This window comes from Plasmodium inui, assembly GCF_000524495.1.
Source record: "Plasmodium inui San Antonio 1 unplaced genomic scaffold supercont1.13, whole genome shotgun sequence".
Taxonomy (NCBI): Eukaryota; Apicomplexa; class Aconoidasida; order Haemosporida; family Plasmodiidae; genus Plasmodium; species Plasmodium inui.
This window is the reverse complement of record NW_008481847.1, coordinates 378031-397125: the sequence shown is the minus strand read 5'-3', so window position 1 is coordinate 397125 and position 19095 is coordinate 378031. Positions and strand designations below refer to the sequence as shown.

The 19095-nt window shown below is 47.6% G+C and overlaps 5 protein-coding genes across 5 annotated transcripts in view; 2 read left to right on the top strand and 3 right to left on the bottom strand.

The window, feature by feature from the left end:
• Positions 1 to 483: 483 nt before the first annotated feature.
• Positions 484 to 5461, bottom strand: C922_03279 (hypothetical protein; the record flags this gene model as incomplete). The annotated part of the gene is made up of 10 exons (XM_008818871.1): positions 484 to 2433; positions 2583 to 2861; positions 3070 to 3236; positions 3650 to 3785; positions 3999 to 4146; positions 4236 to 4335; positions 4514 to 4666; positions 4771 to 4866; positions 5070 to 5178; positions 5357 to 5461. 10 exons carry the CDS (start codon positions 5459 to 5461, stop codon positions 484 to 486), a joined length of 3243 nt encoding a protein of 1080 aa, XP_008817093.1.
• A 1660-nt stretch (positions 5462 to 7121) lies between these two features.
• Positions 7122 to 9353, top strand: C922_03278 (hypothetical protein; the record flags this gene model as incomplete). Its single annotated transcript, XM_008818870.1, has 1 exon — positions 7122 to 9353. One exon carries the CDS (start codon positions 7122 to 7124, stop codon positions 9351 to 9353), a length of 2232 nt encoding a protein of 743 aa, XP_008817092.1.
• A 503-nt stretch (positions 9354 to 9856) lies between these two features.
• C922_03277 (hypothetical protein) lies at positions 9857 to 12682 on the bottom strand (the record flags this gene model as incomplete). The annotated part of the gene is made up of 2 exons (XM_008818869.1): positions 9857 to 10034; positions 10200 to 12682. 2 exons carry the CDS (start codon positions 12680 to 12682, stop codon positions 9857 to 9859), a joined length of 2661 nt encoding a protein of 886 aa, XP_008817091.1.
• A 1480-nt stretch (positions 12683 to 14162) lies between these two features.
• C922_03276 (hypothetical protein) lies at positions 14163 to 15791 on the bottom strand (the record flags this gene model as incomplete). Its single annotated transcript, XM_008818868.1, has 2 exons — positions 14163 to 15400; positions 15605 to 15791. 2 exons carry the CDS (start codon positions 15789 to 15791, stop codon positions 14163 to 14165), a joined length of 1425 nt encoding a protein of 474 aa, XP_008817090.1.
• Positions 15792 to 18086: 2295 nt separating this feature from the next.
• Positions 18087 to 19095, top strand: part of C922_03275 (hypothetical protein) — a gene marked incomplete at both ends in the record, with an annotated part of 2594 nt that continues 1585 nt past the window's right edge. Inside the window, 2 exons of the mRNA XM_008818867.1 lie at positions 18087 to 18496; positions 18719 to 18773. Of these exons, the coding sequence (XP_008817089.1) occupies positions 18087 to 18496; positions 18719 to 18773 (465 nt within the window). The remainder of the gene's footprint in view (positions 18497 to 18718; positions 18774 to 19095) is intronic.

Sequence of the window (19095 nt, the reverse complement as noted above, 5' to 3'; positions counted from 1 at the left end):
CGCCCCCCACCACACGGCTAAATTAGCTATGTCGCATCGTCTTCGCAGCTTTTACGAAAAGGCTGCAACTGGGGCAAATTCCTTCGTTAAAAGGGTGAACTCTGGTGTAGACGGCGCGTCAGCCTTGCGCAGAATGAAACTAAATTTGAAAGAATTGAACACACGTGTAGGAAAATGTGCATAGGTAAAACATTCCAGTTGGCTGTTACTGTTCTGCGTTTTTTTTTTTTTAGAAAGTGGCTATTTGTATGGCTAGATCGGTTTTTTTTTTCTTTTTTCTAAAAATGGCTATTTGCATGAACGAGTCAGATTTTTTTTTCCCTTTTTTTTTTTTAAAATGGCTGTTTGTATTACCAGGTGAGTTTTCTTTTCTCTCTTTTTCATCTCTTTTAAGAAGAGCTATTTGGAAGAAGCCTCAAGGACGGCTGGATACATCGCCCAGTTGGCCGCAAAAATGGGGCAACTGCAGGGGGCGCAGCGCTGCTACTTATGCCCCAGCAATTGCAGCTGCGTGAAAATGTTGCACATGTCCTGGTAGGAATCGGAGGAGGAGTTGTCGAGCACGGTCTTGGCTTCATCGGCCGAAATGGAATACGTGACAGTTTTAACGTTCTTGTCAACGTAGAACAAGTCCAGTTTTCGAGTGACGTCGCTGTTCTTCACGACGTTGTATCTGCATATTCCTATTAAGTACCACGCCGTTCTATAAATCTGTGTGTGGAGGAGGAGATAATCTTGGAGGACGGCCTTGGCGTAGTGTACCATAAGCTTCTCATCAACCGTGTAATTTTGAAACGAAGTGAACAAAATTTGGTCCGTCTTTTTGTTTTTGTATGTGTACATATGTTGCACATTCTGAATGGACTCATTAAGTATACCATTGTTGGAGAAGTCGTCCCCTTTTTCAAAGGATAGGACATAAATCCTGGAAAAAAATTTCTCCACATCATCTTCCTTTTTGACATATGAACTTGTAGCCGCTCTCACGGTGTCCATTCCTTCCGTATCGGTTAGAAATAAAATGCTGTACTCGCTGTGCATGTAGTGTGTCTCCTTCGCCTTCACATATTCAGCAAAGGAGATGACTTTATCCAAAGCTGCCACAACGTGTTGAATGTCGGAAGATTTCTGGACAATGTCTATTTTGACCTTGTCAGCATCGACATATGTGTACATACTGATGAGTACATTTTGGTTGGAGTAATTAACTAGGTAATATTTATTGTAAGGAAGGGGGAGAATTTTTTTTTTTAAAAATTCTACAATTTCTGTTTCTCCACTTGGCATGCTTGAATTTAAAAAAAACGCTTCATCAAGTAGGATAATGGTGATGACACTAACTAGGTGATGGTCAAAAATGAGCTGCGATACTGATTCGTAGTTGTCGGAGAATGTCTGTCTGTACGTTCTCTGGAAGGTGAACTTGTCTCCAGACTGTGATGAATCCGTCTTGGCATGGAAGCCTTCACTGTTATGATGATTAATGAGGAAGGGCTCATACACTCGATAGCAGTTCACTGCTCTGAAGAGAAGAAATAAGTGGGACTCATACGATTGATACTTTTTCAATGCTATGATAAGGTTATTTACGCAAGGCGCTTTGCTGTTATGAGTTACTATATGGTCTATGTCCACGTGTAAATCCCTCTGTACACGTTTTGCATGCTTCTTCGTTTCAACACTCATTTGTAAGGTAAATTGTTTCTCTCCTTCCGGAATGACAAGTGGGAATAACACAGTGAAGTGCTTGTTCGTCGATCTGTATGAGTTAATTTTGTACAAAATGGTTTGCTGCGCTTTGGAGCATTCATGGTACACTAAATCATAGCAGGAGGTGTTCACATAAGCGTCACATGTGTCCGTTAGGTGCGTTTTCTCTGTCTCGATTGGGCTAGGGAGAGGTGCTACCAAAGAGGTGGACCCATTCTGGAGGGACAATTTAATTTCTATTTCCTTCTCATCGAAGAGGAAAACATTCAGGTAAAACAGGTAAGTATTGTTGGCAAGCTTTTCTCCAAAATAAAGGTCACTTAGGAACATCTTCTTATTTTCGATTGGGTATGTAAACAAGGCCTGTGCCTCCCTTATGTATTTGTTCTCACTATTTAGGCAACTAATCGTGATCTTCCAGTAGTCTCTACTGTTATATTTGGTAACATTGAGGGGGAATTTTAATAAGTCATTGTTTCGAATGGATTTCTTGTGGATATGCAAACGGTGCTGATCATCTTGGACTGGTTTGAATGCCGAATTGGGTAACATCAACTTCAAGGTGTGGCGATCCAGTCGCTGTTCGCTCCTGCTTGTGACTGACGCGAAAGTGTGGATGGTCTTGAGCTCCACTATGCACTTGTTGAAGAGGTGCGTCTCCGGGAAACGCAGCTTGAGCTGGACTAGCAGGGGGTTCTCCAGCACGCCGTGCTCGCCGGTTGGCTGCGCAGGGGGGGGTGGTGAGTGGCCAGATGGGAAGATGAGCAGCGTATCGAGCGGTGTGGTAAGTGGACGGATAAAGCGTTGCCTACATGGCGGCACACACAGAGGCTCCCTCCCCCACACGCTCTCTCCCCCCACTGCTGCATTACCTCCACCACGAGGGGCGTCAACTTCGGCGTGGGAACCACCGCTAGATGCGAATTCATCCACGTGACGCTGTCCGCATGAACGTTCACAAATTTTCTGATGAACTTCTTAGAGCACAGGTCGTTGGAGACCTTCTCCAGGATTTCTTGGTGTTCCTGCCTGATGACGAAGTTGGAGTTGTCAACGGTCAGGAGGTTTATGGTCCAGTTTTTATCGCTCTCCAGGTTAATGAGGGGGTGATTAATGTTTTCAAGCAGCACTTCCACTTGGTCTTTCACGTCCTTCGGGGGGTAGGCGGTGGATCGGATGGGCAGTTGACGCGATAGCCAGTTGACGCGATAGCCAGTTGACGCGATAGCCAGTTGACGCGATAGCCAGTTGACGCGATAGCCAGTTGACGCGGTAGCCAGTTGACGCGGTAGCCAGTTGACGGGTTAGACGGCTGATTGGATGAGCGGCTACCCACTTCAGGCGCTGCGCTTCTCCCACCTTGCCCCCACTCGACTTCAAGACAAACTCGTAGTTCCGAAAGGTGTAGGCGCACTGGTCGAAGGGGTCGGCCTTGACGTTCCGGCAGGGGTCCTCCTTGTTTGCACTGAAGCAGGAGTTGGCGTAGCAGAGGTCTGGGGGCATCTTCAGGTGGATGACCACTTGGTCTAAGGAGTCCCCATAAGAAGGAGTAGAAAAAGAAGATGAAGACGGCGAAGAAGATGAAGACGGCGAAGAAGATGAAGACGACGAAGAAGATGAAGACGACGAAGAAGATGAAGACGACGAAGAAGATGAAGACGGCGAAGAAGATGAAGACGGCGAAGAAGATGAAGACGGCGAAGAAGATGAAGACGACGAAGAAGATGAAGACGACGAAGAAGATGAAGAAGGGGAAGAAGATTAAGACGGCGAAGAAGATGAAGACGATGAAGAAGATGAAGACGACGAAGAAGATGAAGACGACGAAGTAGACGAAGAAACAAATGAAACTGCACATGCATATGCTACTCATCTACACACTTGCGATGGTCTCCACTCTTAAATGTTCCGAAGGAAACTGCCCCTCAACTTTTCCTACCCAACTTCAACGCAGGCGCAATTTTGTCTAAGCTCATTTGAACCGTGTACTTCACCCCCTGAGCCCCATAAAACGTTTTGCTGGCCAATATTTTAACGTCAAAATTTGTTCTCAATTCTGGAACTAAGTTGAGAACCTTCGAGAGGGGGTAAATGGAATTGCATGTTTTGTGAGGATTTCATGTCGAAGTTGGTGAAGACAAAGACATGGAGACAGGTCGAGAACGTCGGAAAGGTCGACTCCCCTGACGGGACACACACGATGTGCATACATTATGTATTTTTTTATTTATTCATTCGTTTTATTATTTTTTTTTTCTTTTCTTTTTCTTTTTTCCCTTTTTTTTTACCTCCGCGTTGGTGGCACTGTTACAGTACAGGAGGAAGAGGTCCTTGTGAGTAACCATAGGGAGAAACACCTCGGCCAGCTGATTCGAGTAAATTGTGCACTCTTGGTTCCCCGTGCTAGAGTTGTTCTTTTCGGCTATGGCAAAAATCCTGCGAGGGGCATGCGTGCGGAGGTGTCCACGAGGCTGTCCACGCGACTATCCACGTGATGGTGGGCATCGCCATGCCAGCCGACTCACCAGATACCATCGGAGCTGAACCCCCCCCTGGCAACCTCCACAGAGATTTTTAAAAAGTAGTTTGAGGAGTGGATGGTTCCATCGCTGGGGAAGAAGTTCTCTGTGCAGAGGAGAAAAAAGAAAAAAAAAAAAAACACACATATATGTATATATTTATATATGTATACATATAGGTGCACTTAATCGTGCCATACACCAGCGGAATTCTGCACGTGTATGTCTGCATGTGACTGCTGGTACGTGTGTGTCCACACCCCTGGTTAAATGGATTTACTAACTTAGCGAGTGCTCCGAGTATTCATATTGGGGGGGGACAGGTGGAGGCTTCTCTTTCTTCTCAAAGGGGTAGCGATAAATTTTGAATTTTTTAAGCTCATCTGTGGAGAGCTTCAGAAGGTACATCTTGGACGTGATTAGATAATCACATGGGTCTGAGTTGGGTGAGGAGAAAGAAAGGCGACCCAGGATGAGCCTCTACTCGGTTGGTGACTGCACATGTTTGAGGAATTTGGAAAAAAGTGTGTGTTGGGCCTACCTTTTTCTCCCAGAGCCTCCTTGTTCAGGCGAATCTCTACATTTTCCTGCACCGCCTTGTCGTCTTCTCTTTGGAAGGCCAACACACGCAGGTTTTCTTGCGGAGCGAGAGGGGGGACGTGGGTAACGACGTGAGGTGGTGAGGTGGTGAGAGGGGGAAAGGAGCTGGGCAGCCATAAACACTGCCTCCGCCTCTCCTTCTCCTCCTCTCTGCGAGTCGAAGCGAGACCAACCTAGCGCAGCAGCCACAACACGTGCATCTATGTATTCACCCCCTAATGCACTTGGATGAAGGCTTACTGGCAGGGATCAACGCCGTTAGGAAAAATTCTTTTGCAGTCTTTTTCGCGTTGAAGGATAAAAGGAGATCTATTTCAAATTTGAGGACCTCATTTTTGATCGTGTGTACCTTTGGAGGAAGGAATCATTTGGGGTATGTCTGTCAGGATTTACATTACAGTGTTTGTTACCCTCGGCTGGTGGGTTCACTGTTGATTGGGTCTTCGTCGGTGTGTACCGCTCCGCGTTTGTATAGCACATCTGATTGTCCACCGTCGTCGTCGTCCCGTCGCCCTACCCCCCCTTACCTTATTCACCTCCTTAAACGTGAACGCAAAGTTGTCGTCGTAGATGGAGGCGACGCTTCCCATTAGCACCCAACATATAATCGGATAAAGAAGTAGGAACCCCATTTTGGTGAACTCCTCCCCTGGTGTCCGTCCGTTCGAATATACACCTTCCTCGGTGCGCAGCATGCGCTACCATGTGTGTGGTGAGACACGTGTTAGAAGCACAGACAGGGTTGCCTTCTCTGTCGGTGGCCTTTCATTTTAACCCCCGCAAAAAAAAAAAAAAAAAGGAAAGTACGTGCCAACACATATACATGCACGTGCTTCTACCTCTCTGCTTCTATCTTAGATGCAAATCAGCCACACTTAAAATAGAGGTATTCCCGTTTTGGCACTGTTTTTGCTCAAATGACTTCATTTTTTTTTTTTCTTTTTCTATGACCATACTACAAAAAAGGGGTCTATTGAAAGGTATGCGACGGTTCACACTGAAGATAAACGATTGATGTGTTCCTTACTAACGCGTCTTTGCCAATTTCAGCGTGCAGAGAATTGCACATGTGTTTGCAGGCTCCCCCCCTTTCGTGGTGAGCGTGCACACTCGCGTTTCGCGCGTTCATCTCTGCTTCTCACGTCGAAAAAAAAGAATCAAAGGGAAGGGAAAAAATGAAGTGAGAAAAAATTGGCAGCCCGCGTCTGGACTCCTGCTGCTGCATGTCGTCGTCTTCCTCCTCCTATTAACTCGACGCATGCAGAATCGTGGCGTGACGCGTTGAAGCGGCATATAACCATTTTTGCAAGGCTCCCTTTTTTTCTTGTCCTGCCACTCCGATGAGCGATCGTTTTAAAGACTTTTTTTCTTTTCTTTTTTTTCATTTGCTTATCTTACAACGAAGAAATGGCATGATGAGTTGACCTGCTAAAATTTCCCTACGAGTTATACACCTCCATGCAATTTGCGCAATCGGGGTGAATTCCAGCAGAGCGCATTGGGAGAGTAGGCATTTATTTTTGGTTTGTTCTTTTTCACCGCGTTCATTTTCGCACGGGTTGACAAGTTTAGTTAACAACGTGGTATTATTCACTCTTGGTTTTCCTCCTCCTCTTTTTTCCTTTCCTTTTTTTGCTTTCTTTTTTTGCTTTCTTTTTCTGCTTTCTTTTTTTGCTTTCTTTTTCTGCTTTCTTTTTTTGCTTTCTTTTTTTACTTTCTTTTTTTTTTTACTTTTCGCTTCTAATTTTTTGTTTGGAGTCTATTTGGGGTCGTTCGCCTGTGTGCTTCTCTTCCTCCGTCACTACTCCGATCGCCCCCTTCACAGTTGCGATCACCGCCGCCACTAGTCCGATCCAGTTTCCTCCTACCCGCGATGCTGAAGGAGAAAAAAGTGCGAGTCGTGTACTCTGACACACTCGCCTGAATCAATAAAAGGAGGCGTGGTCAGCTTAACGGCCTATCAGCACATGCACGTTATTTTTTGTTTTTTTTTTTTCGTGCCATTTTGATGGTTTTCTTTTTGTTGTGTTGGGCGGTTCAATGGGCATGTCCTTCTGGGGTTACTCATTAATCCTCTCGCCTTTCCCAGTTTTCCGTTTTTTTATTATTTTTTTCCTCTTTGAGCATACCCGAAATCCGAGAAGCCCTTTATATTTCCCCCACAAAACGCCCTTCAGGATGAGCTCTTGCGGGAGCTACATTTTGGCTGAAGTTGGGGCGGATGGCCCAGGGGATCCGCTGCACGTGTTCACAAGGGGGGGCACAAAAGTGAGGGGTGGGAAGGCAACTATAATGAGGGATGTGGATGGAAAGGCGGTCGGGGAGAAGGCGACTAGAATGAACGATGTGGGTGGGAAGGCGGTTGAGGAGAAGGCGACTAGAATGAGGGATGTGGATGGGAAGGCGGTTGAGGAGAAGGCGACTAGAATGAAGGATGTGGATGGGAAGGCGGTTGAGGAGAAGGCGATCGGGGAGAAGGTGACTAGGATGAGGGGTGTGGGTGAGAAGTCGGTTGTAGAGAAGGGAGTTGCAGGGAAAGCGGCTGGGACGGAAGCAGTTGGAAGTACAACACCCGCCAGTTCCCTCCCTGTTACGTCTCTCCGTGCAACTGCTTCTCGCCCTACAACTGCTGCTGTCGAAGCCACGGCTACCCCCCCCCAGAATACCTCACTGAAGGCGCAACGCGATTCGAAAGGCAGCGTATCTAAAACGATCAAGAAGAAGCTCAACCGGAAGGTCAAGGGAGGAACAGAGGACGACGATACAGAGGAGAAAAAAGGAAAGAACAAAGAACTAATTGACATCGAAAAGTTAGTGGAAGATAACGTAGAACAATTAAACCTGAACGAGAAGGAAAAGGATATCATGAAGGAAAAGTGGAAATACATTTTAAAAAAAAACAAAGAAAAGTATGGAAAAGTGTCTGATGGAAATAAAATAAAAATCTTCAATTATGGACATACAGCTTTTAGGGACATACTTCAATCCATAGATAAGAGCAAAAAGAGGGTCTGGTTTGAAACGTATACAATTGACAACTCAGAATTGGCAAGGGAGGTGGTAGAGAGTCTATGTAATGCGGGGAAGAGGGGATGCGACGTCATTCTTCTGATGGATTATATAGGAAGTTCGGAGTTTAAAAGTGAATGGGTGAAAAAACTCAGGGAGAGTAACGTACATGTGATTGTCTTTAACACACTTTTGCATTCATTCCTGAATTTGTGGCCCATTGTTTTTCGGGACCATCGGAAGATCATAATATTGGATGACACTGCGTACTGTGGGTCGATGAATGTGTACGAGCACGTCGTCCCGGACGGGGTGGGCTGGAAGAGCGGCGAGGCGGAAGCGGACAGGGAAGCGACAGCGGGGGACGAGGCAGACCGGGACGCGTCCAAGTGGGAGGTAATCGTGCCGAACCAGTGCGAGCAGCCACTCTCAAGTGAGAAGCATCCTGAAGCAAGCGAAAAAGAATGCAAAAACAAATGCCTTCAGTTCTATGACTTACACATAAGGGTGAAAGGGCCCGCAGTGAAAGATCTAGCGGACGTTTTTATCGACTCACTTAAGATGACCAAAACGACCATCACGAGGGAACCAATCGAAGAACAGAAACGATATGTGGACGAAGAGGGCAACTCTTCCTACGTGCAAGTCCTAGAATCGAATGTGCTGAGGAACGTTCGATCAATTCAGTCCACCTTTCAGAGAGTTATTAGAAAGGGAGCGACGAAAAATATATATATAACGACTGCTTATTTTATCCCCCCCGGTTTTCTGAGGAGAGCTCTCTTTTCTGCCCTGAACAACGGGGTCGATATTTCGTTTCTCCTTTCTGGAAACTCGGATCTCTTGCTCGATATGCCCTCCACGTATCACGTCGTGAAGAAGTTTCTGCGGAAGTATCAGGATGGCGGCGAGAGTAGTGGCATCCGTGACAAGGGCAAAGAAATTGACGAAAGCGACGACGACGAAGGGGAGGGGAGCCACAGCAATGACGGGAGCGGCAAACCCTCGCAGGGAAAAGCAGGCCGCTGCGTGCACGGTCTGCGCAAGCGAGCGGAGTCCACACTAGGAAAGCACTTCTTCAAGAGGCCAAAAAAGGGAAAAAGCGATTTCTATTTCCTTCAGAACAAGCACTGTCATGCAAAAAATCTTATGGTAGACAATCTGTGGTGTACCGTGGGTTCATACAATTGGGATCGATTATCCTCGAGGCGTAACTTAGAAGTGGTGGTTTCCATTTTTGATAAAAAAATCTGTGACCAGTTTGTGCAAGAGCATAAGAGTAAAATAAAAAACCATTCAAGACAAGTGACCCTAGAGGAGCTCCTCAATCGAAGCTTGTATCAGCGATTCATCAGCTACTACGCTTACCAAATGACGAGATGGTTCGGAAAAAACATTTTGGACGGTCTCTCCAATGAGAGCAATAAGAATCTTTTGCGCAAGGCCATTTTGAACAAATACATGTCAGACAAGTGCATGGAGAATGTCTCCCTCAGCATGATGTGGGGCGCGTAGCGCTGATCAGCGGTGGAGTTCAGAAGGCAGCAGCAAGGTGTCGGGGCAACGTTCAGTAGTAACCCTCCGCGGAGGCAGGCTGCTGTCCCTCCCCCCTTCCTCTCACGGTTTGCTGCTCACCCCCGAGGGCACACAAATGAAGGCAAATTAAAAAGGCGCGTTTCAAAATGGCAAAAACGGAGGGAAGAGAAGATGGTGCAGGAGGAGGACCACCCCTCGTTGTCGGTCTGGTCAGACTTAGCATCCTTAGCAGCCATTCTTGCAGACAAATAACAAGTAACAAAAAAAAAAAGAAAAAAACGGGACGCAGCCAAAAATGCGTCGCATCAAAATGGATCAATGTGTATATTCACAAAAAAAAAAAAAGGAAATATAAAAAAAAAAAAGGGTAGAGGGGGGAAAGAGAAGAGACAATCTGAAATGGAGAAAGAACCAACTGGAAGAGTTTTTTTTTGTTTTTGTTTTTGTTTTTTTTTTGTTTTTCCCCTCCCACGAGGTGATTACTACGCACCAGGGTTGTCCTGCCCAACAGAAGATCCAGCGCTGTCGCCCTTGACACATTTGGCCAGAGTGACCAAGTCGGAGCGAAGCCGAATGTTTTCAATGAGGGTCTCCTCCATGATCTTCCTGATTTCATCGTACGTCAGTTTGTTGTTGAGTATGGGCAGTCTCTTCTCTAATCTGCGACAGGGGGGAGGTAAGGTGCTGTGGTGGGTCAAGCGACAGTCTAGATTTTTAAGGAGCCACGTATAACTATGTGCAAGTGGAGCGGCATTCCAGAAGCAGCTTGCAGTCCTGCTTCCACGCGCCTTCAATGGACTTCCACCTGGCGGGAAGAAGGCATACCTGAAATGCTCCTCACTGAGGGCTTGCTTCTCTATAAGGTGCACGATAATAGTGCTCTTCTTTTTCACGTCCTCCTGCAGGAGCAGCTGGTCCTCCCTCAGTTTGTCAACTTCACTTGTCAGAAAATGCACTTCGTCTATGAGTTCCTTCGTTTTGGGGCAGACCCCGTCCTGGTGACTCCCTTCACAACGTATCCCTCCGTCTGTGACACTACCCATTTCAGTGCCCATGGCACTGCCTTTGTCTGCACCCCTGCCAAGGGATCTCATTTTCTCCAAAAGCGTTTGATATTTTTTTTCTAGCATTTCATTTTTTGCAACCTGTTGTGATAACAGTTTTTTTGTTTCTTTGAATTCCGCGTCTTTTTTTTTTTTGATTCTAACAGAAAAAGACTTCCATTCGTCTATAAAAAATTTGTAGTTGTTTACTTTGCGCGAGAGCTCCTCCAGGGCACCGCAGTCGCCACGGAAGTCGGCAGCGCTGTTCCCATCGCATATCGCACCAGCGCTGATGTAGTAATTGGATGCATGACTCTGGGGCGCCACTGGTGGCGGCCGCAGGGGATCGGCGCTGTTTGTACGGCGCGGAGGGTATACACTTTTCGGGTGGCGCTCAAAATGGACACCCTTTGGCCGCTCCGACGGGGGATCCCGCGCTGAATCATTACAAGCGGCGCTTTCGGTTCTGACGCGCAGCTTCAGCCTCCCCTTCCTTTTGTGACGCCGCAGGGACATTTCCCCCCCGGCCCTGTCGCCACGGGTCTTGATGAGGCCCTTAAACTGGAAAGCGAGTCGTTTCTCCCTTTGCTTCATGTCCAGAAAAGCCGCTCTGCAGGCACGCAGGTCCTCCCTCGAGAGCTGCACCTGCTCACGACACCGTTGTAACCTTTTCTGTAGATCGTGTTTCTCCCTCCACAGTGAAACACACAGGTGGGACTTCCTCTGCAAAGAGACTTCCAGCGATTTTATTAAACATCCTAATTCGTAGTTTTTTTTTACGAGTACATTTTTATCACTAGCCAGTTCTTCCAATAGGGCCAATTCTCCCTTCAATTGAGTTAGCTCCTTCTCCATGCAGTGAACTTTAGCGCTTATGTAGTTGCGTTCACTTGTCTCTGAGTCACTTTTTATGTTGGAAGACAAATGACACGATAGCTGTAACAGTTGTTTAGTTTGTCTCTCGTTTATGTCGTTAAGTATTTTGTTTCTCCTTTTCAATTCGATTATTTCTTTAGCGTTTTTTGTTTTCTCGTTTGTATCGTCACTTAAAATTTGCTCCTCCTTATCGCTTTCGTCGCTTTTCTCGTCTTTTTCGTCTTTCCCGTCTCCACTGCGATGGATGGGGAGCTTCCCAAACAGCTTGCTCCTATCGCCTAGCACCAGATCGCATATCTTTGTGGCACACTCTTCGGCCATCTTCCTCTGTTGCTGACGAGAGCAGCTCCCTTCTGTGGACTGACCCTTCCCGGTGTCCACCATCAAGTTTGCCTCTTCCCTGAAGAGTTTTCTTAATTGGATCATTTGTTCGACCACGTCGTCATACTTTTTCCGATCAACTTTGCAACACAGACTGTTTGCCACTTTCTGTTTCAGATTGTTGTAGAAGGTAGACTCTGTAAGGATGTTCGTGTCAGCTTTGGGTTTTTTTCCCTTCCACTTTTGCGTCTCCTTCTTTAACTTGGGGAGGTAACTTCTTTCTGTTTCATCCACTTGGCCTTCGTTATGGGGCATGGCGCGGCTGCCCGGTTCAGAGCTCTCGCCACGTTCGCTAGGTCTGCTGTGTTCACTGTGTCCGCAGTGTCCTCTGATTGTTTGAGCAAGCGGAATGGCTCCCACCTGCGTGCTAACTTCGCTGCCCATGATGACTGTGCTGCCGGTGGCGATTCTGCTGCTCTCTTCGTGTCTTTCACTCCCCTGGCGAGACTGCCCCTTCTGCGCCTTCATCCTCCTCCCTGCGCTGGCGCTTTGCACATGGACCTCGCCCTGCGGAGGCGCACACATCGTCGGAGCATCTTTTCTTCTCCACGCTGCCCCTCTTGCCTCTAGCCCTCCTGTCGCTACCCCTTCAGCTTTGTCCTCCCTTTTTTCGTTCTCCTCATGTGTGTCAGTCTCTTCATGTCCATTTCGTACACTCGTTTCCGCATCACCGTCGGATTCGCTAACGTTGTCACCACTGTACTGGACTGAGTCGTCCTCGTCAGTTTCGCTTGAATCGTCCTCGCCGTCCCCCTCGTCGTCCTGCTCATCGTCCTGCTCATCGTCCCCCTCTTCGTCCTCCTCGCCTTCCTCCTCGCCTCCCTCTCCCTTTGGAGAGTCCCCTTTTATTGGGAGCCAGCACTCCCCTGCCCCCAGTGCACGGCTCATAGTTTGTTCGTCACCCGGGAAGAGGCACTCATCGTCTTCGTTGGGGAGTGCCAATTTGTTGTTGATGGTGTTCAGGAGCTTCCTCTTCGCCACATCAATGTCGTGCAGAAACTTAAACATGGTTTGGTGAGGATGGGATGCATCGACAGGGTGGTGACGCGTAAGGGCAGCAGAAAGGGAAGCACACAAGAGGGCGTGAAGAAAGGGCAACAGGATGCGCACTCAACTGTGTACGCGCGTGCTCGCGGCTGCGGAGGAATAGGACTACTTACCCTGCTCCCACCCCCCCACAGCCCCAAAGGCAGACACTAGCAGGAATACAACCATGCCCAAGCACACAAAAGAGAAGCAGGAACTTAAAAATATATTTCCGTACATGTGCACACTCGTTCATACACGCTCGTGGAGATGCTTAACCGCGTGGATGTACAGCTGGGAAAGGGGGGTAGGAGGAGAAGTCGAACCTGCGGGGACTTCATTCCATTTCGCCATTAAATGTTAACGCGCGAGGCTATAACAAAATCGGCATCGCGTTAAGCTAAGTGGGGAGGAAGCCATGTGCGCCCAAAGGAGGAATTCAAAAAAAAAAAAAAAAAAAGAAACATACACGCTGGTGCGTTTCTGCTTTGCTACGTTCCTGCTCTGCTGCGTATGTGCATATCTTCTGTGGCGTGCCCCCTCCCCGGTGAACGCCTATTTTTTGAGGTAAAAATCGGGAGGGGAAGAGCTGCCCCAACCATAATTATGGACAAGGCCCTAATGATTTTTTCCCTCCCCAAAAAAAAAGATTGTTCAGAACAGATGGGGGAGAGGGGGAAGCGAAAGGGTGACCCCCCCACAATGGCAGATGACAACTGCAACTCAAAGTTGCAGTTCAGAGTTGCAGTTCAGAGTTGCAGCTCAGAGTTGCAGCTCAGAGTTGCAGATCACAATGGCAGCTCACAAGTAGAAGCCACAACAGTGCATACAAAGAAGTGTTCCAAGATGGGAACACGTCCCTTTTTAAAATGCCCACAAGGGAAGGCGGTAACACCACGCACATGTATGTGTTCCCCCTGTGATCACCTCATATCCTCCTACTGACGTATGTGTGTAACGCTTCCCAATTTGGGCATGACGGCTGGAGCAGTAGTAACGAGGTTACAGCTGTGAAGACCCCAACTTGGAAAAGTTAGTTTTCCTTCTTCTGTTGTGAAGTAAAGCGGCGTCGGGGGGTAATCTCCTCCCGTGGGGACGCTTTGCCTAGCGTGAAAATAAATATAACATTGCGCTAATATGCGGTGATAGGGAAAAAAAAAAATTCCCAATTTGGTCCCCTCCATGTCTTTTTTTTGTTCTCTCTGCAGGTGTAGCGTTACGCGACGTATTGGTCCCTCTACCCTTTGGATAGGCAGGCCACAAAAAAGAATACAATAAAAAATAAAAAAAATAAATAAAATAAAATAAAGAAAAAATAAATGATGCAACCACTCCAACCGCGTGAGCACCTTCCGAGGTGCAGCTAAACTGGAAGGAAGAGCAGACTCCTCTTCCGTTCCCCCCTGAGAAGAACCAAAACGGGGGCGCTAACCTCAATGCGGCGATATGGCAGCACGATGTGCTACCTCTCCATGTGATTCCCTCTGGGTGGGACTCCCACGTAAACCCCCGCATACTTCACCACCTTGTTGTTGCCAATTTGTTCCTGCCGGTGAGCCGTGAAGGAGAGTAGTCTCATTATGAAAAACACAGACGGCAGCAAAGGAAGAGGTAAACTTAAAAGGTGAAATATCAACAAGGGGTAGTAGTAGCAGGAGGGGTGCTTTTTTTGATTCTTTAAAAAGAATTGTTCCACTTTCTCGAAATGTTGTATACATTGGAGATTCTTGTCACATGTGTTATTGCAGTACTCAGTCAGGTACGCTTTAAGGATTGCATTTTTTTCTCTGTAGCAGTTTCCCTTCTGGAAAAACAAATCGACGTTCGGGGGGACGGCGATGGCATCTTTCAGGTGGTTCCCCTGGCGAAGTTGTCGGCCTTCAGGTTCGCCCTGTTTACCAAATTGGTCCTGATCACCCCGTTTCGCGCCCCCTACCGAGGGGACCACAAACCTGAGGAAGCCATCTAACGAATGACACAGATCAACATTCCTGAATGCATCGATGTAGAATGTACTAGCCGAGACACACAAGCTGAAATAATTGTGGCGCTGTACACTACTAAGCATGCGGATGAAGAATGTATTCTCATTCATCCCCTGTTCGCACATGCATACGAGGAAGGCATTTAGCAGTTTGATTTTCTCTTCTCTCCACAGATGGGGAGTTATCGTCTCCCTCTTGGGTTCATTCCTCTGGCGTGAATCGTTCAGATCTGCCGCACCATCCTGTTGTTTATTTCTTCCTCGGAAGTCCACATCTGCTCCTCCCATGGGGTACGCATCAATGAGGAGGGAAGTCAAATCTGTGTAGTCCTGCATGGGTGGAGAAACCAACTGGGAATGACCCCACTGAAGGAGTAACTTCACAGATGCAGCCAATATTTTGAGGTAATTAAAAAGGGGATCATCCCTAGTTCCTGTTTCTGTCGCTGCTTCCGATTCTGCTTCTGCACCGGCTTGATGAGAAAGCTGTAGTAGGGCTAACCGTATCAGCTCCAAGGGGGCCGAAGTCTGAAGCAGTCTTCCCATTTGTAGGACATTCCTTTCGCAAAACCGGTGTAATTCATTCTGAACATAGCGACTTATTCGCTTTAATTCACTTCCGTTTGGCAATCGCTTACGTAGGAACAGAAAAATAACTTCATCGAATGTAGACCACCTGCACAGGTCCCGCACGTCCATTCCCCTGTAAAAGTGGCCTAGGGGCAGACAGAGGGGGGGGAAAGGTGCGCACGAGTCGACATCTGTTGAGGATGCCAAATTTTGTGTATCATGATACTTGCCACGGAACTGAGCGAGTCCCTTCGCACTCTACCGTCCCTCCACCGTCCCTCCACCGTCGCTCCACCGCCGCTATTCCGCCGCTATTCTGCCACTACTCCGCCTCTCCACTCGGTGGATACCTTTGAACTCCAAGAAAATTTCTGACTCGAGCAGGACGCATGGCTGTGGACTCCTGCAGGGCCCCTCTGCCCCGCCTCCATCCTTATGTGCATGATGAAGATGCCTTCTTATCAGATACACCGGATTGTTGAGAGGGCGGAATTGGTTGCCCCTCACGGTGGAAAGGGCACGCTTGAAACTAAGCATGGTGAGGTAGGGACTCCTTTGCTTTTTTCCAAAGGGGAGGTGCGGCACTTAGTTAATTATCCATCTTACGGTTTCGGCATTCTCCCACTGGGTTTAACGCCACAGTAGGATTAGTTCACTGGGATGGTCTCTGTGTTTGTGTGTTTCTTTGCGTGTTTGTGTACCTGTGTGCATTTACTCCTCTTTACCACCCTAAAGGGAGAGGCTACTCTGGTAGGTTCTTTTTTTTTCCTTTTTTTTATTCCCCCTTGCCCAACTACACCTGCATAAGTATGATGGAGAAAATTGACATATAAATAATTAGACCATCCCGATCAGTGATTCATTTTTTCCCCCTCTCGTTACAAATCATCAAAGGGAGTGTTGCCATGGGTAGGTAGTACACCCCACGTTGGTGCTTCTTCACCACATGGATCAGTGAATCCCATCCCCCGTCCTTTGGCCGCCACCACAAAGTCAACCTCCAATGTGTATCGTCCTTTTGTCTTTTCCTCTTAACTGTACAGATGTGCGGTGGGCTCAGAAGGAACTACACTGGGGTGGATGGAGTTCGTGGAGCAGGAGGACGAAGAAGAAGAGGCTGTTCATTGTCTATTCCATTAAGGTGCCTCTTCACAGAGGAAGCCTTTTAAAAGTCCTCTTGGGAGAAAAAAATGGCAACCTGTGTGGCGTCTGCTCCAACCTCTTATTTGGGTTAGAACGAGAGGAAATTAACTCCCCTTCGGCCACAAAAACGGGGGAAAAAAAAATGAAAATTCTGCCTATGTTGAGGGTTCGCGGTTTAAAAGTACACGGAGCGACAGCAAAGATGTCTCTCCGTTTAAATGACGTTCACACCGCGTTTGTCGCGTTCGTCGCGTTCGTATTGTTGGTATCGTTTGTCGCCTTTGTGGCGCACAGAAAAAAATTCAGGCACGGCACAGGTCGAACGTACATAGGTGCCTGCGTACCAAACATACGTATGGTACTACGTATGTGCGCATGTATATAGGTGGCCTCCCCCAACCCATGCGTACCTGTATCCGCCACGCCCTCTCTACGACGACTAGACTTTACCCCGCGCTGTATCACCTGGCCCATTCCGCAAAGCGGACACTGAGACGCCTACTCCACGGAGAGAACGGAAACGGATCAACTAAAGTACACCTTCGAACACCGCCGATGGATAGTGGGAAGAAAAAGAGGAAATTTTTTTTTTTTTTTTTTTTTTTTTGTTTCGTTTTGTTTCGGTTCGGTACGGTTCGGTTCTTTTTGGTTCTCTCTCTCTACATAGCATTACAAAAAAGGAGTGTTCGCGAATTTGTTACCTCCTTTCATTACCTTTAACAGCTATAGTTATGTCAGCCTTCCACTTTTGAAGTGAAGTTCACCAAAGGAGAAAAATCGCGCGTCGCATTTTGTTTTTAAACGCAGCGTAACACGTCAACATGACACGTTCGCCGTACAATCATCGTCGTAAAAATTTTGCCATCGCGTATTTAATTATATATACACTCGTACGTACGTATGTACGTGGGTACGTATGTATGGATGCATGTATGTATGCATTATTTCTTTCTTTTTTTTTTTTTTCGTTTGAGCGCCTATCATGCAGTTGCCCGAATTACCTCAGTGGGTGTGTTGGCGAGAGGAAGCTCCTTTCTACTTTTAAGTCCATAAAACGAATTATCGTTTTTGTGTGTTAATCAGTTGAGGAGCGCGCATGACTGATGGGCATGTGTACATGTATAATCGCACATGTATGCAGATAATTTTACATCCGAAGACACACTCCGAGGGGAGCTACTCCTTACCCTTTCGCCCTGCCTTTACCCCATCACTCCTCACCGATTCGCTCTACCTTTACGGCCGCCGCCCACCCCATTCATCTCCTTCACTGGTGCGAAGAAGCACCTCCAGCATTAGCACTACATCACTGCCCATTTTTGAGTGATGCACCTCGCACTGCAACTTATCCTATTTTTCTCCATTTTTGTCGCTCCCAATTTGTATGACCCATTGGCATTATTTGCAGGAAAATAGGAGCACGGGACTGAGAGAGAGAGAAAAAAAAAAAAGTCGTTGGGGGAAGTTCCTCGTGAGAAGGGAGCCACGGCAGTAGGCGCTACCCTTGTTCGAAGGCATCGAAGGAGGTGTAAGCTCACCGCACGCGTCCACAGGGAGACGCAAGAGGGTCCGGTCCGTTTTTTTCCCATTCTTTTAGCCGTCTAGCCAGTATCTGCCACCAGCTAGAAGCAGTTAGCAGCAGCCACCATCAACTACCACCATATGCCCCCTCGTCAGTAGTGTGACAAAATGGACCTCCTCCTGGCGAAGGCAATTTGCATATTCACCTTCCTCTGTGTGGCAACGTTCGGATGCTCAATCCCATACCTCATAGGGCTCCTTGGGAACAAAAAGAATGCCGAACATGAAAATAAAATCAAGGGGATCCTATCCAACTTAAACTGCTTTGGATCCGGCTTCATCTTCTCCATCGTCATGTTTCACCTCCTCCCCGAGACCATTATCATTGTGAGTTCTCACAAACACATTGTCTTATTTAATTCTTCCGACCCAGAAACGAAAACGCTGTTTACTTTTTTTTTTGTTTTTCTTGGCTTTGCTATGCAACTGGCCTTGGAGTATGTCCTCCCTGTGGATGGCAACATGTGCTGTGTGGTCAACGACAATGTCAAGTCGATGCTAGACGATAATTTTTCTAAGTAAGTTGCATTCCCATCCGAGGGGCGTGCGAGATGGACAGAGAGAGATAGACAGAGCGAAAAAGACAAAGCGAGAGAGAAGCATTGCCTTGGACGCCCTAGCCCACCCTCCTGGTGTCCGACTCTTCATCTGTACACTGCATGGGTTAAAATGCACATACAGCTCAGTGATGCATCCGTAGAACAATGGAACACAATTTCTTCTTCTCCCGCCCCCCGAAGAAATAGGCCCCAAAGCAAAAAGGGTGACGCCGTCAGCCTCGAGATGCACAGCGTGGTAAGTCAAGCGTGATGGTGTGGCGGTCGGTCCACCCAGCTGTGAGTTAAGCTAGTCCCGCCGCATACGCACCGGTGCAGGTCACTTGACCCCACGCGATTTGGCAGCTTTCCAATTTGGTAACTTGGCCATCCCCCTCAACTGTGTACATCCGCATATCCGGACCTCCTTCCATCTGGACCTCCTTCCATCCGCACCTCCTTCCATCTGGACCTCCTTCCATCTGGACCTCCTTCCATCCGCACCTCCTTCCATCCGCACCTCCTTCCATCCGCACCTCCTTCCATCCGCACCTCCTTCCATCCGCACCTCCTTCCATCCG